Genomic DNA, 24,013 nt, shown 5'->3' with positions numbered 1-24,013 from the left:
GCATTCTTAAAATGCCATGCATTTCAGCTCCTTCTCTTCAACAACATTCTGGTTCCAAATGGTCTCCAACTTGTTAATTGACTTGCCATTCAATCAACCCCAGCGCTCTCATCTGCAACCTGACCTGTAAGTGAATCCATCATTCATTTCAAAAAGGTTACCACATCTTAAAACGTAGCACAGACATGCATACAGCTTTACAACATGGTATTTAATGATCTCACTCCTATAAAACAACATCCTCTAACTCATAGTAAGCAGTAGAATGGGAGACTCAGATGCATGCATATAAGATACACATTGCAAAATATATGTACTTGCATATAAACTCTAAATACTAAAAATGTACTGGTGTTCCAACTAATCAGATTCTACAATAATGGGGTTTCAAACAATAAATCTTTAATGCAATTAATTGGAATAGGTTTTGAAATAAATTTATCTGTGCATACTTTTCAACTGCAAAGTTCTAAATTTTCTTGAGCAATCTTGCAATTCAACCAGTAATAAGTAGCACTGTGAAATCAAGCCATAAATCTTCACTATTCAGCACTTCTGCCAATTCATTTTAATTAAATCTGCTGCACATTTTCCCAGAAAACAGACGTGAGACCGACTGAAAGAAAACGTCTCAACAATTAACTGATAAAATTTTATACTTCTTGCCTTTTCTGTTCCCATTTCAGATTCAAGTGCAACTAAAGTATAATGCATCATTAAGTCCTTTCCTTGCTCCAGGTGTACATGACACATTAGTTTTATGGACATAATCAACAGTTGATAGTAATGGGATGAGAATGCAGAAGAAATGGTGATCATTGCATGATAGAATTCAGGATGACAGTGGAAAAGGACAATAGATAATCCAAAGTATGAATAATTAATAGGGGCAGCCAACATTGCCGGGACAAGAATTGAATTGGGCTATTTAGACTGAAACCAAAGGTTGACAGGAAAAACTGCAGCTGAACAACAGGCTACCTTTAAAGAAGTTCGGGTCTGACACAGTAAAAGGTATATTCCCTCAAAATTGAAAAGTAGGTCAAGGAAATTCAGAGCTTCAAGGATGTGAAAGAAGATAAAGATTAATATAAACAAGCAAATGTTTGCTTAAGACATGTATCAGGCAGAAAATACAATTGAGAACGAAGTTGAATATAAAAATGTTCAGAAGGGAGATGATAAAACAAATAAAGAAAACAAAAAAACACAAAAAAAAATGCAGCTAAAAGCCAGGGGGATCCTGAAGTCTTTTATAGGCACATAAACAGTAACAGGGTGGGTAAGGAAGAGCAGGGCTGTTTAGCAGCCAAAAAGGAGATTTACGCATGGAGACAGGCAGCATGGCTGAGGTCTGATATGAATATTTTGTATCTGTTTTCATCACAAATTATGTTACCAAGCCATCATAATAGAGAAGGAAATCTAATCACTAGAAGGGTTCAAATTGATAAGGAGATGACATTGGATAAGCTATTGGTACATAGAGTTAATAAGGTTGATTCGGAACAGAGAAGATGCATTTAAGGATATTGAAAAAAGTGGGAATGAAAATTGCAGAGATACTGGGAATAATCTTTCCGCCTTACCTGGATATGGAGTGGTGCCAGAGGACTGGAAAATTGAAAAAATTATGCCCTTGTTCAAAAACAATTGTAAAGATAAGCCAAACAATTATGGCCAATCAGTAATTTCAGTAGTGGGGAAACATTTAGAAGCAATAACTTGAGATAGAATTAATAGTCACATGAACAAACGAGAGTAAATTAATGAGGGATTTCTTAAGGGAAAATGCTGTTTAGCGAACTGTTGGAGTACTTTAAAGTGATTGATAAGGATAATGTTGTTGTGTGGTGGACATGGATTTCCAAGGCACGTGAAACAATGCCACATAAATTTGTAAGGAAGGTTTTAGCTTATGGAATAAAAAGGACAATAATCATGCTAACTGAAGATAGGAAATAGAGTAATGCTTAGTGAATATTGTCCAGGCGGAAAGAAGGTTTGTATTGGAGCTCCTCAGATGTTGGATTGGAACTCTTGATTTATATTAAGAAGTGAAGGGGACAATTTCGAGTTTGGAGATGACACATAAACCTGAAAGTATTGGATACTGGGAGAGAGACAACACAGAACTTCAAAAAGGACATTGACAACTTGATGGAATGGATAGATAGGTGATAGATGAAATTTAATACAGAGAAGTGTTAAATTTTGACAAAGAACATGGAGAAACAGCATAAAATAAAAGTGTACTACACTAAATGAGTGTGCGTGTACAAACAGACCTGTATGTATAAGTACACAAGTTATTAAAAATGGCAGGACGAGTATAGTGGTTAACAAAGCAAACATTATTCTAGGATTCATAAATAGGGGCACAAAGTGGAGTTACACTCAACCTATACAGGTGCGATTATGAAGTTAGAGTGGAAATGTTAGACTCTTTAGCTTAGGTAGAAGGTGATCAAGAGGACTCTTGATAGAAAGTTTCAAATTCATGGAAGGTCTGGACAGGGTAGACAGGGAGAAGCAGCTCTCACTTGTGAAACAACCAAGAGTGAGAGGACAGATATTTGAAATCATTTGCATTAAATAAAAATATGATACCAGACAAAACATTTCACAGAGAGTGGTTTGGTTCTGGAATGCACTGCCTAAAAGTGTGGAAGTAGCAGCTTTAATTGAGACATTCAAGAAGGCATTAGATGATTACTTAAATAGAAATAACTTGCAGGGCTACTGGAAAAAAAAGTCAGATGATGTTCATTTGGAAAGCCAGTACAGAACAGCCAGAGGGCTTTCTTCCTCACCATAATTATTCTGTATAAGAACTTTTTTTGAGATGGGAATGAAACTCCTCTTGGAGTATTGACTTAATGCCTGACTCTGTAAATTTCAGAGTCTACTGAATCAATTTTCTACAAGATAAACAAAAAATGTCACCATACCCACTCCTCAGTCCATTTTTACTATTACAATGTGATAATTCCACATTTACCAAAAATTGCAACCATTGTGTTAACTCAGAGAACAAACCCCTAATGTAAAGAAATACAATTATAATTGTAATAATTACAGTATGGCTGGGGAAAAAAGCCCAAAATACTCACTAACACATAGTTAAGGCCTAGAAACCTCCTCTTTAATAAAAAAAACTTAGACACTGCAATTTATATTGTAGATTTATTCCATTTTTGTGTGGATAAACGGTAAATAAATATACCGATAACGAATACTCTGAGTATATAATTAGTCTTTTTAACGGGCTTGTTGGTGGCTAAGGTCTGGAAAGTGCTTTCAAATGAGCCTTGATGAACTGCTATGATGCATGTGTTGATGGTACACACTGTTGCTACTCTGTATCAGTGGCAAAGAAAGTAAAAGTTGAAGATGGTGGACTGAGTGCTGTTTTGTGCTCAAAATGCCTGCTTTCTCTTGAATATTATAGGAACTGTGCTCACCACGTAAGGGTACAGTATTTTGCCACACTCCTTACATGCATCTTATAGGTGCATAACAGGCTTTTAGCAGTCAGGACACAGGTGAGTCTCTGCAGACTATCCAGGCCCCAAACGGCTCTTTGTAGGTAGCACTTCTCATGGCTGGTTTAACTACGTTTTTGCCATTGGGGAGTGGCAGGGGATTGATGCTGGGGATTAATTGATGGTAATGCCACTGAACAACAAGGGTTGTGATTAGACAACCCTGCATTGTTGAATATGTTTTTACTTGGCGGTTGTGTGGCACTTGTCACACATCAATCCAAGCCTAAATAATGCTCAGACAGTGATGGACTGCTTCATTCTGAGGACTTGCAAACAGTATTGAACACCACACAATCATCAGCAAACATTCCTATTTTAAATTTCATGTTGGAAAGAAGGGCTGTGATGAAGCAGATGAAAATGACTAGAGTTCCTCAGAGCAGTGCTCTAGGTCCAGTGTCTTGGGACAGATATGACTGACCTTCAACAATCACAGCTACCTTTTAAGCTAAAACCTCAGCAAGTGGAGGCTGCGATTTGGTCTGGAGTTGAGTGGCCCTGGTGGAACCCAATCAAGCACTGGCGAGCATCTTGGTTAGTTCTGGAGCACTATACATTTTTGGTATCCAGCATGTTCAAACATGTTGAAATTGAATTAGTTGAAGACTGGCATTGGTGATTGCAGAACTCTCAGGAGGAATCACATGCCAGGTTCCACTGTTATTGACTAAGGGGAAATTCATGGCTTAATTGTCCATTACTGGATTTAGCAGGACTGAAGAGCTTTGACCTGATTTGTTGATTGTATGTTCACTTAATTCTGTTTGCTGACATATCGCTTTCTCTGTTTGGCAAGCACGAAGTCCCGTGCTGTGGCATCACTAAGTTTACAACAATCAATAGTTTCATGGCCACTATTACTGAAAGCAATTCTTTTCCAGATATTTAATTAATTAAACTTAACGTTTATAGCTGTCATGGTTCCGAACTCCTGTCTCCAGAACATTCGTCCACACCCCTGTATTATTAACTTAATAGCATAACCACCATGTTACCACTTCTTGTGTTTTCTTATTCTAATAGTCAATACACAAGCAAATACCATTTGATTAGTTACAGTCTCGTCTTCCAAATGATTTGAATGCTTAATACAGATGACTTCCAATCTTGTGGCATACTTTGTAAACCACTGAAACGGAAATGAATGCCAATTACAATGCTTAAATTGTTAACTGATGGTTTGTATGCACAAAGGATCAGCTTTTAGCATTTACTATCTTCAACATGCTAGAGAATTCTTCAACATACACTTGCCTGGTCCACAATGTTGTCAGTTCCTTAAACCAACTGTGCCTTCTATAATATGGAGAGCAACCACAATAATTAACAATAGTCACACCTGAGGATTAAAGGCATTCGCTGAAATGTAGTTGATGTTCAAGTGTCTGTGTAAGTGTTTTTACTCTGCACAAGTGATAGTTAAAAATTCCTAAAACAGTCCTCAGCAAGAAATTTATTCCTTCTCTGATATATTTACAAAGAAATACAATGCATTTAATGTGCATTGGATAATGAAAAGATATATTTGCACAGAACTGACCCCACCTGTCATGCCTTAACAACTAGATTCACTTACTTGTAAGAGTGAATGTTCCAGAGTCCTTGCCAGTGATATGGTTTCATCGAAAGCCACTCTAGTGTCTTCATTGCACAATAGATTCCAAATCCATTACATAGAAAGACATCCATTATCCACTGCAAACATAAGTACAAATTTACGAACTTTCTACAATGGTAGGGAAAAGAAGGAAACATGGCTTATTCTATACAGTCAGCAAGCTTAAACACGAACAAACATTCTTGTCTTGGATTCTGAAGGTTTGTGGCTCAAGTGCTAATCCAAACAGTTTTTTTGGTCATTCATGGGATTTTGGCATCACTGGCAAGGCCAGCATTTATTGACCATCTCTAATTGCCCAGAGGGTAGTTTAAAGTCAACCATATCATTGAAAGCCTGGAGTTACATGTACCCCAAGCCAAGTAAGGATGACAGCTTCCTTCCCTGAAGGACGTTAGTGAACTAGATGGGTTCTTCCAACAATTGACAATGGTTTCATGATCACGGAGGCTCTTAATTCCATTCTTTTGAATTCAAATTCCACCACCTGCTAAGGCAGAATTTGAACCCAGCAACAACACCCCCGGCCACAGGCTCTGGATTAATCATCTAGCAATAATATTATTAGGTCATATATTTCAGGTAACAACTCAGTGAAGTATCAAGGGGGGATTCCTTGGAAGTACCTCCTTCTAAATGACGCATTAAACCCTCCCAGATGGAAGTAAAAGATTCCATAGCACTGTATCAATAGTAGTGGGAATGAGTGACCAGCATTTTTTTTTTGTATGTGGATAGAAGTAATCTGAAGGTTTGGGTGGCCAGGAGATTTTAAGGATAATGAATATGGTAGCAGGATGTTAGTTATAATTAACCTGTCAACCAACTAGCACAGCTTAACTAGTCATTACTTCATTGCCATTTGGTGAAATGTGTATGAAAATTGGCTGCCACAAATAGATTTCAAATGTACTTAGTAGATTGCAAATGCTTTGGTAAATCTTATAGTATGGCTTTCTTTCTAAACTCAAAACGAATTTGGTGATCAACTCGCCCATCTCTTTCCTATCAGATCTAACTGCATCATCACAAACAGAACTGTCATTTTCTCTGGACAAAACTGCACTCGACTGCAAGTTCACCGTGGCCAGCAGAATTTACTACACTCCAAACCATTTTTCACCATTACAAATATCTTCAACCTCCTCACATCTCATCCTCCATTTTGAATCTCAAAAGAAACTGAAGTAATGTTACTGATGGTTGACTTTGTTACCTTCCTCTGGCATGTTACTTAAGTACAGCTTCCCTCATCTCATCTCTGCTGTTGCTTCCTGAACTCTTCCTCAGCTCATATACGTACAGGTGGTAGCTTTTCAGGTGCATAAGTGACCAGCTCTTGTTCTCCCACCACTTCTATTCCTCTTGCCATTGTATTCCAAACTTTACTTTCTCAACCCCATACTCAATCTAGTCCAGTTCAGTAGGACGACATTTATCAAAGTCAAAAAGGACAAAACAACATGGAGCTTGGGGTAGGAATAGGCCATTTGTCTCTTAATTGCTGATCTGGTTTGTAATCTCATCTTCACATTCCCGACTGCCTTGTTACAGCCCTCAACTTTCTGGTCTCTCGAAAATCTATCTAGTGCAACTTTGAATGAAAACCCAGCCTCTATGGTCTTTGGAGAAAAGAATTCCATAAACTAAGTCTCTTGACAGAAAATATTTTTCTTCATTTTAAAAGGGAGGTACTTTATTTTTTACACTGTATTCCCTAGTTCTGGTCTTTTCCACAAAGCATTATCTGCCTGGTATCCACCCTATCAAGTGCCCCCACAATCTTGAGTTTCAACATGTTCACTTCTCATTCTTCAAAACTCAAATGGGTATTGGCCCAAGCTATTCAACCTTTTTTAAAAATAAGATAATCCCTTCAATTTTAGAAATGAGTAAAGTGAACTTTTATATAAACTTCTTCAGATGCAAACATAGCCGTTTCAAATAAGACAACTGAAACTGGACACAGTAGTTCAGATGTGATCTTACTGAGATCCTGCACAGCTGTAATAAAACTTCCTTTATTTTATAGTTCATCCCTTGCAATAAACAAAAAATTCTATTTGCCTTCTTAGTCACTTGCTGTTCCAGTTGTTTCGCTGTACTACGGAGTTGTGCAATATCATTCTATTTAAACAATAGCCTTTGTATTAAGATTAGATTCCCTACAGTGTGGAAACAGGCCCTTCGGCTCAACAAGCCCACACCAACCCTCCGAAGAGTAACCCACCCAGACCCATTTCCCTCTGACTAATGCACCTAACACTATGGGCAATTTAGCACAGTCAATTAATCTGACCTGCACATCTTTGGACTGTGGGAGGAAACCGGAGCACCTAGAGGAAATCCACACAGACACGGGGAGAATGTGCAAACCCCTGCCAAAGTATTCTTCCTGCCAAAGTGGACAAGTTCACATTTTCCCATATTTTACTTAAACTTTTGCTGAATCACCAAAACTATGATTAACCCTTTGAGTTCTTCATCTCTTCTTGCTACCTTACTGTTCTACCCATCTTGGGCTTATCAGCAAATTTATTTACACACATTTGGTTCATTCCTCAAAATCATTGATATAGATTGTAAATAGTTGAGATCCCAATATAGATTACAAAAGTTATACTCTAATTACAAATTGCCAATTCAAAAAAACCTGTTTACTTCTAATCTCTGCTTCCTATTACTTAACCAACCCTTTATTCTAATTCTTTTTCTGCAAGTATGACTAATGTACTTCCCCTGCCACAACTTTGTCTACTCCCTTAAAACTGCATTCATTCAACATCCAGTCTCAAAATTGTGATGCTGTCTTCCTGCCTTACCCCATACTCGGGAAACACAGTACTGCTTCTTGTTCTATCCCCGGCTACTTCAGAATTAGCATTTATTCATTGAGTTGGTGTGCAGCTACTTTCTGCCCTTGCCCATTGTACATTATCTTGCTACCTTCTTTTTAAAATCATTCAAAAAAATCTTCCTTCCACTTTTAGTCTGTACTCCAATACTCTCCATTCTCCCCCTTCACCTTCCTACTCAGTGTTCACATTTTCTTTTCTATCCTATTATCGAGAGACTCACGAAGCCTTCCAGCACACAAGCTGCACTGTAGAAACAAAATTATAATGCATATGCAAGTCAAATATTGAGAGTTCTGAAGAAGAATCACTGGAGCCAAAGTGTTAACTCTGTCTCTCCATAGATGCTGCCAGACTTACCGAGTTTCTCCAGCTATTTGTTTTGGCTAACTTATTGAAAGCTTGCCTTCTTCCTAATACAAATATCAAACCTTCCCTTATTGCAAATGCTTTTTAATCTAATTGTTTATAAAAATGAAATTATTATTTAAGTGAGACCAACTAAAATATTGTTCAGTGCATTGGCACATAATAATTGGCACAGGGCAGGTATTTGTACAAATACGTACATGGTCCCACCAACATTCACTGAAATTAGGTAACTGATGCTCCAGACTGTACTCCAGGAACTCAAACATCACACTAATTATCATACACATCCACCAGTCTCGAATCATTAGTGTCTAGACAGAAAGAAAAAAGATATAATTATCTGGCATTTGATCCTAAAAAAACTAATTATGAACATTTGATTTTTCCATTACATTTACATAGTTAAAAGAAGCATATTTCTTTCAGGCCTGAAGAACGAGGCTGCAAGAGATAGTGAATGACTGTGCAAACTAACAATGCAGTTATGACTTTAAGGACCTCAAATCTTCTTAGCCAGTTGACAGCAATTACCACAAAGGGTACGTCATTTCAATATCTAGGTATGTCATCAACACAAAAATCAGATATTGGCCCAGAAAAAGTAGTGCGCAGATTTAGCAGCGCTACAAGCACTTGTAGAAGGTTGAGGTCTGGGATTCTAAAAGAAATTGATAAAGGTAGAGAGAGAAATGAAAACCTTTTACTGCAAATGCAGAATTTACGGCAAGGAACATACTATTAAAGTCAGAGTCAGGCGATACAGAAGAGAAATTAGGAAACAAATCATGCAAAATCTGCCTGACATGTAGAACTCACTTCCACAAATTGGGATATGAGAATAGATCAGTTATTAGTTTTAACTCTGTATATTACAGAATCTTAACAAAACACATGGAGAAAAGGTTGGTTTATGAAGTTAGGTCAAAAATTAGCAGGGATGTAAGAGAAAAATCAGGGGCGTGGGACTAATCAAATAGCACATTCAAAGAATCCCAGATTCTTTGAGCCAGAGTCTCCTACACTTATTTCTTTTTGATTCTAAGATGTATATAGCATGCAGTGTTACCCTGTTTAAGACTAAAGAAGAAAGATGATATTTAATTAAATATTGGCAGTCAATAAAAAAAAAATCAATGTTGCTTGACATTTTCTAATCAACCTGTTCAGGGATTTTATTACATACCTTGGGAACATTTGGGACCTTCTGGCTCAGAGATAGTAACATCACCACTGTGCCACACAATCCTCTAAACAAAGCTAATCTTCCAGGTTAAAATCAGGAACATTTATAACCTAAAATGGCAGGATTCAAAGCTACGTGGGCGACCCCAATGGATTTAAATTCTATCGTCGAAACCACTTAGTCATGATTAAAGGCCAAACCTTTAAAGCAATGCTGTGAAATGATAGTGTGTGCAGCTTGTAAATTGTCTGGATTACCCACTTGACTTTTTTTGGAAATGTATTTATACTTGCAATCAGTTAAGACATCTCTTTAGCAAATGTAGTGCTAAAAGACTAAAATCAAGAAACATAATTGTTAGTCTGTCATCTGAATGCTTGTAGATAAGAATTTAATAGCATATCTGCAACATAAGTGATGATGAGAACACCATGGGGCTTTAATAACTTGCAAGATAGTCATGAAGGAAAGCTGATCCAGTTCTTGTCTCACCTTAAGATACCAGCCCAGGAAATGAGCTGGGACAAATCCATCCAATTTATCCTAAAATACAAGAAATAAAATTCAAGTATTGAAGGAAAGCCTTGAATTAAAACTTCAGATTTCAAAGTTTTAGTATACAAAATACTTGACCCTTCACCAATTAACTGACTAAAATTAATTTTACCATTGTTTGTAATAGTCTCAATGTGCCTTTTAAAAAAGCTACTTTACCTCACTGATCGATCTCCGAGGAGAAAAAAAAAAGAATAGATTTCATAAATCTCATAAGCAGTATCTAACTTTACTGCTTATGTTTACAGAAGCAATAGAACACCAAGACTGGACCACAAACATTTAAAGCCAAGTAATTGTGGCTACACAGTACAAATGGACTGAATGAATAATGGTTTTAAACTCCATGCAGAGTGAATTCCTAATTATTGAAAAGTACTCAAAAAGGGCACTTGAATGAGGGCAAGGTGAAGAAATTACAAAGCTACACATGAAGTCCTCAAGATAGCCTATTTAGCTTCTTGTTTAGAAATGGTTAATCACTCTGTGGGAAGGATGAAAAAAGTAGATAGAAAATACATAAAAATCAAACTGCAATCCATTCTTGACCAGACATAGTTTTGCTACCCGCTTGTTACATTTCAAAATATAAAGGGTAAATTATAAACAGCATTTGAATAATAAATGGACATTCAACCTTCACTAACAGATGTTTAAAATTAAACCATGATATTTCCTTCCTAGAGAAGCTTCAAAGCCATTGTTCCTGTTAAATAGAGTGTTGAGAGCTTTGATACTTTAAAACAGCATTAATCAAATAAACCAATGCCCTCCAGCCACACATGCTGAGTAAAAAGCTGGTAAAGGGAGAAGTTCCTGTGGGTGGTAACTTACACCCTTACTAAATATATCAACTGTTCATTGAGGTTTGCTCTGAAGCTTGCTGCTTCTTTACCAAAGTGATCGTATTAATGCTGCAACTCTGGCAATAATTACTGCCTTCAACAGGTTGTATTCTACAGTGTAGGGTCTGGAGTAAGTTTAGTCAGGGTCCAAATATGTCCTCACCTGAAGTTCCTTTATCCTATTCTCCAAATTGGATTTCTGAATACCAATTAGAGATGCAACAATCCTGGTCAATTTTCCTTCCTTAACCCAAGGTGACTGGCTTATCTAGATCCTTACAAATGTTTTAACCCAAAGATCAACTTTTTAATTCCATATCCTCGGCAAAATGAAAGCCGCCTACTTACAGCTCTGTACCAGTTCTCATCTCTGCATGTTTCTTGGCTCATTTGCTACTAAAATACTCTTCCAAGCTTTGAGTCATAAAATAGAATCCTCAGTGTGGCAGCGAGCCATTCGGCCAATCGAATCCGCACTGAATCTCTGAAGCGCATCCCCACCAGACCCACTCCCCTGTAAACCTGCATTCCCTGTGGCTAATCCACCTAACCTAACCATCCGTGAACACTATGAGCAACTTAGGATGGCCAAGCCACCTAACCACATATCTGTGAGATCACGGTAGGAAACCGGAGCACCCGGAAGAAACTCACGCAGGTATGGGGAGAACATGCAAACTCCATCCAGACAGACAGTCACCCAAGGATTAAATCTAACCTGGGTCCCTGCCACTGAGATAGCAGTGGTAACCACTGAGCCATCCACTTTGATATTGCTATGGTCAGTCATTTCAATGCAGCCTTAGTTAGCCTCCTAGCTTGCACCCTTTGGAAACTTGAGCTCAGATACATTGTTTCTACCTTCAATCGAAGCAAGTCCCATTTATCAACAGACCTGCGTTTGCTGATCTACATTGTTCCATGGCTCAAAAACACTTGCTTTAAAATTTTCAACCTTGTTTTCACATCCCAATATGGATTCTTTTTTCTCTTTGAGATCTCACTGCTTCTCCAAATATGACATCTAAAACATCCCCAATTTTTTCTGTCTTATCACTGGCAGTTGGGTCTTCAATTGGCCAGATATTCTAGGATTTCTTTCTTGCATCTCTCAGGCTCGCTTGCTACTTTTAAAGGTGTCTATTAGAACCTACCTCTTTGATCAAACATTTGACAAATTAATGTAGCTCATGGTATGAAAGCTTTTATAGGAATTGAATCATGGTGAATTTTAAATATATTTAAGTTGCAGTTGTTACTTGATTTATTATTTCAGGTGATTTTTGTAGGTCTAGAAGTTTGGAAAAGGCCTCATTGATGGATAAAACTTCAGCATTTGAACATTCAGATTTACATTCACCCTTTGGGCAACATCAGCATCCACTGTGCTTCAACACTGCTTCCCACCATGGTACAACTGCCTGCTTCAGCTCAAGCAAGCAAAGGCAGTTCACTGAGGTCAACTATCAGAGCATTGCCAGCACTCTTGGAACCTAACTGCTAAACAGTTTAGTTAGTAACTTTTAAAGAATGAAAGATGGGGATTGAAAATAAAGAATTGAAAATATGAGATGGGGCACTCCAAGAGTTGAAATGTAACTCAATTTCATCACTGCAAATCATTTCCACTAACTTGGAAGGAGAAAGAATACAGCAATTTAGAAATACAAATCAGTCTCACCCATATGTTGTGATATGGGTCAGTCTTATTTCCTGGATCAAAGATAAGGCAGTTCCCACCATAGTCCCTCTCTGGTAAGGGAACACCAAGTTTAGGATCTATAAACTTCATGAATTGGCGACCATCCTGAACAGTCTGGAGAAAGAAAATTAAGATATCATGTAATGTTTTCAGAAACACATCAGTAAAGATTACCTTTCCTGATACATGATTAAGTGACATTAATACTGGTGTCATTTTATCTGATTGAATGTAGCCTGAAGTAAACTTTTTTAAAAAAGATATAGCACAAGTTTGTCAAGCATCCAAACAACAAGGACTCAAATAAAAGTTTATTTTTATATATAATGCCATCTCCTTTTCTTCTCACAAACTAACTCATGATTCAATGGTTACTTTGGTGTGCCCTTTATCCACTTTGCTCCAAATGCACTGGCAGTAAGCACAGGAAAATTAACATAGTACATTTATTGCTGGGGCAATAAAATCCTCCAGGATTTGAATTTTCAATCTCTAGTTCCAGCCTAAACTGCTAGTGGCTGAAAACTAAAATGTACCAACATGCAATCTGTTTTCCGCAAGTTGCGATATGACTGTTTGCAGGCTACATTCAGAAGCCAAAGCGGCATTTTCAGCACAACAAAATCTACATGCCGATTTTGGTAAAATTTCAGATGCAAATCTGCACCATCTGTGCATGGATGAAATAATGCACTTGCAGTTCAGTGTGTCACTGAGACAATGCCTCATTGTTGTGGGTGCCATCTTCCAGATAATAGTTCAAATAGAGTTTACACATTCCGTAAAGAGATCCTGCTGAAATCTTGTTCGTGCAATATAAATGGGAAAGCCTTAGCACAAACAGAAAATGACGCAATAACTAATCTACTGGTAACTAGTAATTACTGCATTAGTAATTCTGAGCTTTTTTTTACTTATTCATTAGATATGGGCATTGTTGACGAAGCCAGAATTTATTACATATTGTTAGTTGTCCTTGAGGAGGCAGTCATAAGCTGTCTTGTTGAATCAGAGCAGTCCATTTGGTGTAGATTATACCAAAATACCATCAGGGAGGTTCAGGATTTTGACCCAGCACACTGAGGAAAAGGCAAATTTTACTATAAGTCAAGATGGTGAGTGGCATTGCATTGTATCTGCTGCCTTTCTCCTTCTACATGGAAGTGATTATGGGTTTGGAAGGGGTTGTCGAAGGAGACTTATTGAATTCCTGCAGTGCATCTTGTAGATGACACATACTACTGTCGCAGAATGTTGATGCAGGAGGAAATTTGTGGATGTGGTGCCACTCCAGCAGGCTTTGCCCTGGATAGCATCAAGCTTCTTGAGTGTTACTGCACCTATCCAGGTAAGTGGAGATTATTACATGAAATTTATGATCCGTGCTTTATGGACGATTGGCAAGGAGTCAGGAGGTGACTTACTTGATGCAAGACTCCTAAGACTTAGTCTTACCCTCTTGCAGACACAGTATTGATATGCGTAGTCCAGTTTAGTTTCTGGTCAATGGTAATCCTTAGGATGATGATAGTGGGAATTCCGCTATGGTAATGACATTGAACATCAAGTGGCAATGTTAAATTCTCTCTTCTTGGAGATGGTCATTGCCTGGCATGTGTGTGAATATGGTGCAAATGTTATTTGCCACTTGTCGGTCCAAACCTGGATATTGTCCAGATCTTGCTACATTTGAAAATAGCCTGTTTCAGTATCTTAGGTGTCACAAATGTTGTTCAAAACAGTGCAACCATCAGCAAACATCCCTACTTCTGGCCTTATTATGGAGAGAAGATAATTGATGAAGCAGCTAAAAATGGTTGGGCCTAGGACACTATTCCTGCACAGATATCCTGGAGTTGAAATGACAGTTGTCCAACAACCACAACTAACATTTTTTGTACTAGGAATGAGAAACCAGCAGAGTTTACCCATCCCCCTGCCTATATTAGCTTGGCTAGGGCCATGGTAGGTTCTGCAGGCATGTCCTTAGTACTACTGCCAGAATGCTGTCAGGGCCAAGCCTTTGCAGAATCCAGTACTTCCAGCTGTTTCATATCATATGAAGTGAATCATATTGGCAAAAGACTGACAACTGTGATGCTGGGGACGTGTGGAGAAGGCCGAGACGGATCATAAATTTGGTATTTAGAGTTTTACTTTGTAGGGCGGTTAGGGCTACATTAGCCATTATTGTTTCTACTGCCTTTAGTCAATGTCAGGTGGCACATCCAATTCCCCTTCCCCCCCCCAACCAACCGGACCTCCCCCTGTCCCTCCCCAGAGTTTTTAAACCCTGGCCACTTCAGAAAGCAGTTGAGCATGGGTTTAGAGTCACATGTAAGAGAGACTAGGGAAGGAAGGCAATTTTCCTTCTTTGTAGGACACTGGAGGACCATGATTTCCATAAATCATTATTAGACTTTGAACTCAAATTCAATATTCTATTACAGATGCATCATGACAACTCTGCTAAAAATTACCACTGCACAATCGTTTTTGAAAAGAAAAGCTGTTTGACACAGAGGACACCTTCTATTGCATTATGTGGCACTGCACCGAATTGTTTAGAACAATTCAGCAGCTCCAAAGCGGACATATAAGAGGTGCCTTAAGCCATTAGCAACAGAATTCTAAGTACCACAGTGTGTAAACTTCATAGTGCAGCATATCCCTCACTTAATCATAAGTATGAAGCCTGGTTTAATGAGGAATGTAGAAGAACATGTCAGGAATAGCAGGGGGATACCAAAAATAAGCTAACTCCTATAACACAGGAGTACATGCATGCTAAACAGAAGTACATCATAGATAGTCGAACATGTCCATAAAAATGGATGAGATCAAAGCTCTGAGCATTCCTGCAGTGTTCCCACAAGTGTTAGGCCGTTAAGTAGCCAATGGGTCTGCAGACCCATAAATATCCCCATCCCCATTATTAGGAGCTCAGAAATTGAGAGCAGAAGATTGAAACATTTAGAATCATTTACTGCCAGTCGTGGCAAGTGAATTGTCCATTCTGGCCTCCTGCTGAGAAGCATCACAGAAACAGTCAGCAAATTCCATTTGCTCCACGTAACAAGAAATAACTGAACATACATAATTCCGCAATGCTTACAGCACTGAAATAGCCAAAATCAAACAGTGCTAGCACAACTGAAGCACTGACAGCTAAGTAGAAAATTATCCAGGTACATACTGTTCAATTCAAGAAGGGCACATCTAATTTACCCAATTATCTTAACATCAATCAAAATCAAAATAATAGAACAGCAGAGTCAAGTGGTAATTCCTCACCAATAATTTGCTCACTAATACTCTCTTTAAGTCTGGCTCCAGACCTGACAATACTCTTGGTTCAAACACTGAGAAAGATGTTAAATTCCAGAGATAAAGTAAAGGTTTGCACACATGTTCAGGGAAATAAATATCTTCAACACGAGGGACTCAAACCATCTTCGAATTCACTATCGTTATCACCATCAGGGACCCACTACTGACAAGAAACTGAACCAGAACAGCTGTCTAAATACCATGGCTTCAAATGCAGGTCAGAGTCTGGGAATCGTGTGGTGAGGAATTCACCTTCTGACACCCAAACACTTTTGTCTCATCTTCCAGAAACAAGTCAGGAATGTAATGGAAAATGTTCCACTTTTCTGGAACAAAGGAGCTCACTTCAATGTAAGTCTATCCACCAACTTTAAACAGTCACACCCTCCACAATTTGTGTTTGGTGTACCATCTAGAAGATGTACTGGAGTAAAAGTATAACCTTGCTGTAAATCTACAATAATGAGTAGAGCAGGTGCTTTCTTGATTATATGTTTTCTTGAGATCGGTCTCTTGATTACATTTTAACCATATAAACCATAAGTATTAAGATTGCCTGGAGCAGTATTTTTTAGAGCAATAAGACGGTGCCAGTTTCTGGGTCTGAAGATTGTGAAGGAGCAAAGATAGCCTGGAGTACAGTGATATGCTCTTCCTGTCTGATGTGGGAGTTTAGGGACAGTTTTGATGTTAGAGGAACCTTGATTATCTGTACGAGATGGGCTGCACTATTTCATTAGGATAATCGATAATTCGGTTAATTGGTTAAATACATTTACTCTGGGGCTTGGAGTTTTCTGTTAAGTCTGCTCCCAGTTCAGGAGACTGTGCAGCAGCACACCATGTGCGAGCCACAGCTCCACCCATCCCACAACCCTATCCAACACCAACCTCCAACCCCATACCCCCGGCCAACCCCATCCAACACTGGCCCCCCTCCCCTCCCCTCCCCAACTCCGCCTCAAGACTGCTGCTGCTGCCGCCACCTTTTTTTTTGAGGGGGTGTCTCTACATAGCATACACGCATGCGCACACACACACCTTTTTACTGCAACTTTTTGACAGATTCCACCTTTGCCCTGTCCAGGACAATGTTGGAGAGATTATCTGGCCAAGGGGGGTGGTTTAGGGCCCACCCTGTGTAGAACTCCAGGGAAAGTGTAGGGGCAGAGAGGGAGGGCAGGTGGTCAGTCATTTGAAGACAGTGCCTGGGCTCCCATTAGTCCAGGACTGTTCTCTAATTCAAATTCACTTTTAATCACTATAAACAAATGCTGGATGACTACAGAAATTGAATTTTTGATTAAGAAAAAGGAAGAGGCTTATAGCAGAGATCGAGTGAATCCTTAGAAGAGTATAAAGGCAGTAGGAGTATACTTAAGAGGGAAATCAGGAGGGCAAAAATGGGGACATGAGATAGATTAGATTTTTAGATTACATTACAGTGTGGAAACAGGCCCTTCGGCCCAACAAGTCCACACCGACCCGCCGAAGCGAAACCCACCCATACCCCTACATTTACCCGTTACCTAACACTACGGGCAATTTAGCATGGCCAATTCACCTGACCCTGCACATCTTTGGACTGTGGGAGGAAACCGGAGCACCCGGAGGAAACCCACGCAGACACGGGGAGAACGTGCAAACTCCACACAGTCAGTCGCCTGAGGCGGGAAGTGAACCCGGGTCTCAGGCGCTGTGAGGCAGCAGTGCTAACCACTGTGCCACCGTGCCGCCCACCTTTGGGTTCAGAAGAATCCAAAGGGATTCTATAAATACATTAAGGACAAAAAGGTAACTAGGGAGAGAATAGGGCCCTTCAGAGATCAGCAAGGCAGTCTGTGTGTGGAACCGCAGGAAATGGGGGAAGACACCAAACGAGGATTTTGCATCAGTGTTTACTGTGGAGAAGGACATGGAAGATATAGAATGTGGGGAAAAAGATGGTGACATCTTGAAAAAAAAATGTCCATATTACAGGTGCTGGATATCTGAAAATGCACAAAGGTGGATAAATCCCCAGGACATGATTATATGTAACCTAGAGGTCTGTGGAAAGCTAGGGAAGTGATTGCTGGCCGCCTTGCCGAGATATTTGTATATTCGATAGTCACAGGTAAGATGCTTGAAAACTGAAGGTTGGCTAGCATGGTGCTACTATTTAAGAAAGGTGGTAAAGAAAAGCCACAGACCAGTGAGCCTGACATCGGTGGTGGGCAAGTTGTTGGAGGGAATCCTGAAGGCCAGGATTTACATGTTTTTGGAAAGGCAAGGACTGAATATGGATAGTCAACATGGCTTTGTGAGTGGAAAATCATATCTGAGTTTTTTTTAAAGTCGTAACAAAGAGGATTGATGAGGGCAAAGAGGTGGTCGTGATCTATATGGACTTCAGTAAGGCGTTCAACAAGGTTCCTCATGGTAGACTGGTTAGCTAGTTTAGAGTTCATGGAATACAGGGAGATCTAGCTATTTGGATCCAGAACTGGCTCAAAGGTAAAAGACAGAGGGTGGTGGTGGAGGGTTGCCTTTCTGACTGGAGGCCTGTGACCAGTGGAGTGCCACAAGGGTCCACTGCTTTTCGTCATTTATATAAATCATTTGGATGTGAACATAGGAGTTATAGTAAGTTTGCAATGACAGCAAAATTGGAGGTGTAGTGGACAACAAAGAAGGTTACTTAAGAGTACAATGGGATCTTGATCAGATGGTCCAATGAGCCGAGGAGTGGCAGAAGTTTAATTTAGATAAATGTGAGGTGCTGCATTTTGGAAAGGCAAATCAGAGCAGGGTTTATACATTGGGAGAAAGTGAGGAATGCAGACGCTGGAGACCAGAGTTGAAAAGTGTGGTGCTGGAAAAACACAGCAGGCCAGGCAGCATCCAAGGAGCAGGAGAATCGACGTTTCGGGCATAAGCCCTTCTTCAGGGATTTATACATTTAATGGTAAGGTCCTAGGGAGTGTTGTTGAACAAAGAGACCTTGGAGTGCAAATTCATAGTTCCTTGAAAGTGGAGTCGCAGGTAGATAGAATAGTGAATGCAGTGTTTGGTAGGCTTCCTTTATTGCTCAGAGCATAGAGTATAGGAGTTGGGAGGTCATGTTGAGACTGTATTGGACACTGGTTAGGCCACTTTTGGAATATTGTGTGCAATTCTGGTCTCCCTCCTATAGGGAAGATGTTGTGAAACTTGAAATAGTTCAGCAAAGATTTACAAGGATGTTGCCAGGGTTGGACGATTTAAACTGCAGGGAGGGGATGAATAGGTTGGGGCTGTTTTCTCTGGAGCATCAGAGATTGGGGGGGTATACAGGTTTATAAAATTATGAAGGGCATGGATAGGGTAAATAGACAAGGTATTTGTCCTGGGGTGGGGGAGGCCAGAACTAGTGGGCATAGGTTTAGGGTGAAGTGGTGGAGGCTGGTACAATAACAATATTTAAAAGGCATCTGGATGGGTATATGAATAGGAAGAGTCGAGGGGGTTATGGGCCAAATTCTGGCAAATGGGACTAGATTAGGATGGAATATCTGGTCGGCATGGACGAGTTAAACTGAAGGATCTGTTTCCGTGCTGTACATCTCTAAGTTGACGAAGCTCTTTTCAACACATCATCCAAATCCGCAAACTCTTCCTTCCAGTCAGTATAATTGTGTGGGAACATTACCAGTTCAAGTTCCCCTCCAAGTCACACATCTCGACTTGCAAACATGCAATTTTTCTTCATTGTCCTTGAAGCCCTTGCTGAAGTGGTCAAAGAAAACAGTTCACTACTAATTTCTCAATGACAATTAGGGATGAGTAAAAATGCTGCCCTTGCCAAAGATGTTCACATTCCATGAATGAAAAAGTCTTTATGAGTAGCTCACTCAACTAAAATTTTAGAGACTCACTAGAAGTCAGTTGTGCCTATAGTGTTCTTTTTCAGATGTTGTGGCATGAGCAGAAGTTTTGCTCGTGCTCTACTCTGTAGACAGGGTTGAACTTGACTATGGAACATGCTACTACTGCATTCATTCATTATTCAGGCAATGCTGCAAATACTAGGACATCAAATAGCCCCGTCAAAAATTGATGTTTCACAGCACAAAGCTTCCAATTCAAATATCAAGATGAGTTACTGATTCAGGCCCACCGCTCACTCTATAAACAGCATCTTGATCTTCAACTACAATAGCCAACTACTCCTGACCAAAGTCAGATTTTTTTTGAGATAGCAGTTGGCCAGCTGGACAAAAATAGGACAAAATACAGCAACAAATATTGAATTGCCAAATTACTGTCAACTCAAGAGTCAGTTCCAGAAAAAATTCAACCAGTGACCCTGGTGATGTTGGTGACATTAGTTTAAACTCAAAACTGCAAGGCTATTATTAGCATGAGGTAAGGAAATCAAATTATTCCTGAAGAGAAATACTTCACAATTTAACTTGCGTTGTTCAATGGATGAGGCAAGGGAGGTGGTAGAGAACTTTACCAGTATTGATCTGTAGTATTGATCTGACCGTAATTTTTTTCTTTTAACATTAATTGTAATGCAATATCTTGTTTTGTATTCCTAGTTACTCTGCACATTTATTTGGAGATGCAGATTCTGTTCCCTTTAACAGTTTCCAAAATTAATTTAAAGCCAGAGATGAGACTCACCAACCATCAAATTAAACTACGTGAAGTGATTCTTTGAATCCTTACGGTGTGCAAGCAGGCTATTCAGCCCACTGAGTCCACGGTGATCCTCTGAAAAGCATCCTACCCAGACCCACACTCTACCCGTAATCCCGCATTCCCCATGGTTAATCCACCTAGCCAGCAGTTCAGAGGACATTTTGGGCAATTTACCACAGCCAAACCACCTTATTTTCACATCTTTGGACTGTGGGAGGAAACTTGAGCACCCAGAGGAAACCCACACAGACATGGGGAGAACGTGCAAACTCCACACAGACAGCCATGGTTCCAGAGATTAAAGAAACATTGTAAACAAGTGAGCCCAAACTTACTCTTTTCCAGCAATATACAGACCTATGGTAACGAAGAAATCAAAGAATCCCTGTTTATCAGTACAAAATGGAAATGACCATAAGTAGTGATGCCCAGAATTTCATTTGTCCACCAATTTCATCCAGCACAGATAACAATAAGCCTATCGCCTGCTTTCAAATAATTATTCACTATTTTAAAGCCAAAAACAAGTTTTTAAAAAATTGCAAGGTGCAATGCCAGGCAGTGGCGTTCGGCTCATCTGGAAATAGGTTGAAATTATTTACAACGTGGGTAAATTATTTAGCTTTGAACAGTATTATTCTTCCCCATATGAAAAAGCAACTGATTTTATCATTTGCTTGTAAATCCTCAACTCTAGTTACCCATAGGGGTCAGATATCAGTATACTCTTCAAGGGATATGTTTGCTCCATATGTCAATGCATTGTCTTTCCTCAAAACACCTGTAGTTTAATCCTCAGCTTGTTGAAATCATATTTCATGCAAGTACACATTAGGATGCCACAAGCAGCAGCATATGGGCGAATCTGTAAATCCTCACTGAAAATTTAGGTCACCAGGGAATAAGGCTTACGAGAGTACAGAACTGCACAACTAATCTTTTGTAGTCATAAAATAATACAACACAGGGGTGGACACTTCACACATTATGTTAGCTCTGTGAAAGCATTGTCTAATTAGGCTTAATCTTTTCTTTCCTCATAACCCGGAGTTTTCTTTTCACTTATGAAAACCACTACTGAATCTGCTCTTATCCCTTTTTCAAGCATCACAAGGCAGATCATCACATAGAAGCACAATTAGGCCATGCAGCTCTTTGGGTCTGCTCCACCGTTCAACAACAGCCAGTAGGTTTCTGAACCCCATTCTCCTACCTTCTCCTCAAAACCTTTTGCTCTCTTTACTAATCTAGAACCTATCCATTTTAAATACACTCAATTTCTTGGCCTCCAGAACCTTCAAGTTCCACATATTCACCACTCTCTGGCTGAAGAAATTCCTCCTAATTTCAGTTCTCAAGGATCGATCCTTCACTCGGAGACTCTGCTCTCAGGTTCTAATCTCTCCTACTAGTGCAAATATCTTCTCCACTCTATCGCAACCTCTCAGTATTCCAATAATAATATAACCCCTCATCCTTCTAAATTGCATGGAGTACAAACCCAGAGTCAACCATCACTCCTCATATGACAAGGCCTTCGTCCCTGGGATTATTCTTATAAACCTCCTCTGGACCCCCTCCAAAGGCAGCACATTCTTCCTACAGGGCTCAAAACTGCTCTCAATATCCCAAATGCAATCTGACCAGAGCCTTATACACCCTGAGCAATACATCCCTGTTCTTGTACACCATATCCTTGAAAGGAGCATTAACATTGCATTCGCCTTCCAACTACCAAATAAACCCATCTATTAACCTTAAAAGAATCCCGAACTAAGATTCCCAAGTCCCTGTGTGCTTCAGATTTCTGAACCCTTTCACTATTCACATTGTATTCCATCTACCCACTTTGCCCACTCTCTTAGCCTGTCCAAGTCCTTCTGCAGCCTTCCCACCTCCTCAAAAATGCCTGTTGTTCCAGCTATTTTTGTGTCAACTGCAAACTTAGCAACAATGCCCCCAGTCCAGATCACTAATATAGAACGTGAATAGTTGTGGTCCCTACACTGCTCTCTGCAGAACTCCACCAATCACCAGCTGCCATCATGAAAAAGACTCCTTTACCCCGATGCTCTGCCTTCTGTCAGTCAGCTAATCCTTTATCCAAGCCAGTAACTTGCCCCTTACATCATAGGCAGCCTCCTGCGCAACACCTTGTCAAAGGCCTTCTGGAAATCTAAGTAGATTACTTCACTGGTTCTCCTTTGATTAAACTGGTCATTATTCCTCAAAGAATTCTACCAGACTTATGAAGCATGACCTCCCCTTGATGAAGCCACAATGACTCAGCCTTATTTCATCATGCACTTCCAAGTAGTCCACAATCTCATCCGGAATAATGGACTCTCAAATCTTAACAACCAAGGTTAGGCTAACTGGCCTATAATTTCCCATCTCTTCCCTTTCTTCTTAAACGAAGTTGTTCCATTCGCCATACTCCAGTCCTTTTAAATCCTTCCTGACTCAAGTGATTCCAGACAGATCAGCACCAATGCCTCCACAATCTCCTCAGGTATCTTCTTCAGAATCCTGGGGTGTAGTCCATCAGATCCAGGTGATTTATCTACCTTTAGACCTTTCAGCTTCCCCAGCACCTTCACCTTAATGGTGGGCCAATACACTCACTTCAGCACCCCCTTCCTCTCCTGAAGCTCTGCTCTGCTACTGGTGTCTTCCACTATGAAGGCTATTTAGTTCCTATGCTTTTTCTTTGTTTCCTATGATTATTTCTCCAGTTCCATTTTCTAGTAGTCCAATATCCACTTTTGCCTTTCTTTTTATATATATATATATATATATATATATATATATATAAATAAACCTCTTACAATTTTCTTTTATCCTCATATTTCATCATCTCCCCACTTTAATGCTGATTTTAGTTATCCTCTGCTGATTTTAAGAGCTTTCCAATCCTCTGGCTTCCCACTAATCTTCCCCAACTTTATGCTTTTATGCTCTCGCTGACTTCCCTTGTTCCCTCATCCTCATCTTACTTTGTTTCTTCTTCCTTGGGATGAATTTCTACTGTGCCTCCCAATTTACCCCAGAAATTCCTGCTATTGCTGCTCCTTCATTTTCCCTAGCAGCCGCCCCTTGCAATCAACTCTGGCCCGCTCCTCTCTTAATTGTTACCTTTATTCAAATGTAATACCATTACTTCTGATTCTAGTTCCTCCCTCTCAAACTGCAGGGTGAATTTTATGATCATTATCCTCTATGGGTTTCTTCATCTCAAGTTCCCTAATCAAGCAAGCCTCATTATACATCAAGAAATTCAGTACTGCTTGCTCCCTACTGGAGTCTACCATAGTTGTTCCAAAGAAACATTTTGTAG

General features: G+C 39.6%; 1 protein-coding gene across 2 annotated transcripts in view; it reads right to left on the bottom strand.

The window, feature by feature from the left end:
- The window catches only part of ptdss2 (phosphatidylserine synthase 2), a 93,269-nt gene that overhangs the window by 27,674 nt on the left and 41,582 nt on the right, over positions 1 to 24,013 (bottom strand). For both annotated transcript variants that reach the window (XM_043706177.1, XM_043706178.1), the window contains exons 5-8: positions 12,658 to 12,792; positions 10,069 to 10,119; positions 8,591 to 8,704; positions 5,125 to 5,243 (exon numbers count right to left, since the gene is read on the bottom strand). In XM_043706177.1, coding sequence (XP_043562112.1) covers positions 5,125 to 5,243; positions 8,591 to 8,704; positions 10,069 to 10,119; positions 12,658 to 12,792 — 419 coding nt within the window. The remainder of the gene's footprint in view (positions 1 to 5,124; positions 5,244 to 8,590; positions 8,705 to 10,068; positions 10,120 to 12,657; positions 12,793 to 24,013) is intronic.

The sequence above is a fragment of the Chiloscyllium plagiosum genome, chromosome 16, assembly GCF_004010195.1.
Source record: "Chiloscyllium plagiosum isolate BGI_BamShark_2017 chromosome 16, ASM401019v2, whole genome shotgun sequence".
In the NCBI taxonomy this organism is placed as follows: domain Eukaryota; kingdom Metazoa; phylum Chordata; class Chondrichthyes; order Orectolobiformes; family Hemiscylliidae; genus Chiloscyllium; species Chiloscyllium plagiosum.
Note: the sequence above shows the minus strand (reverse complement) of the source record. Positions and strands in the feature narration are given on the sequence as shown.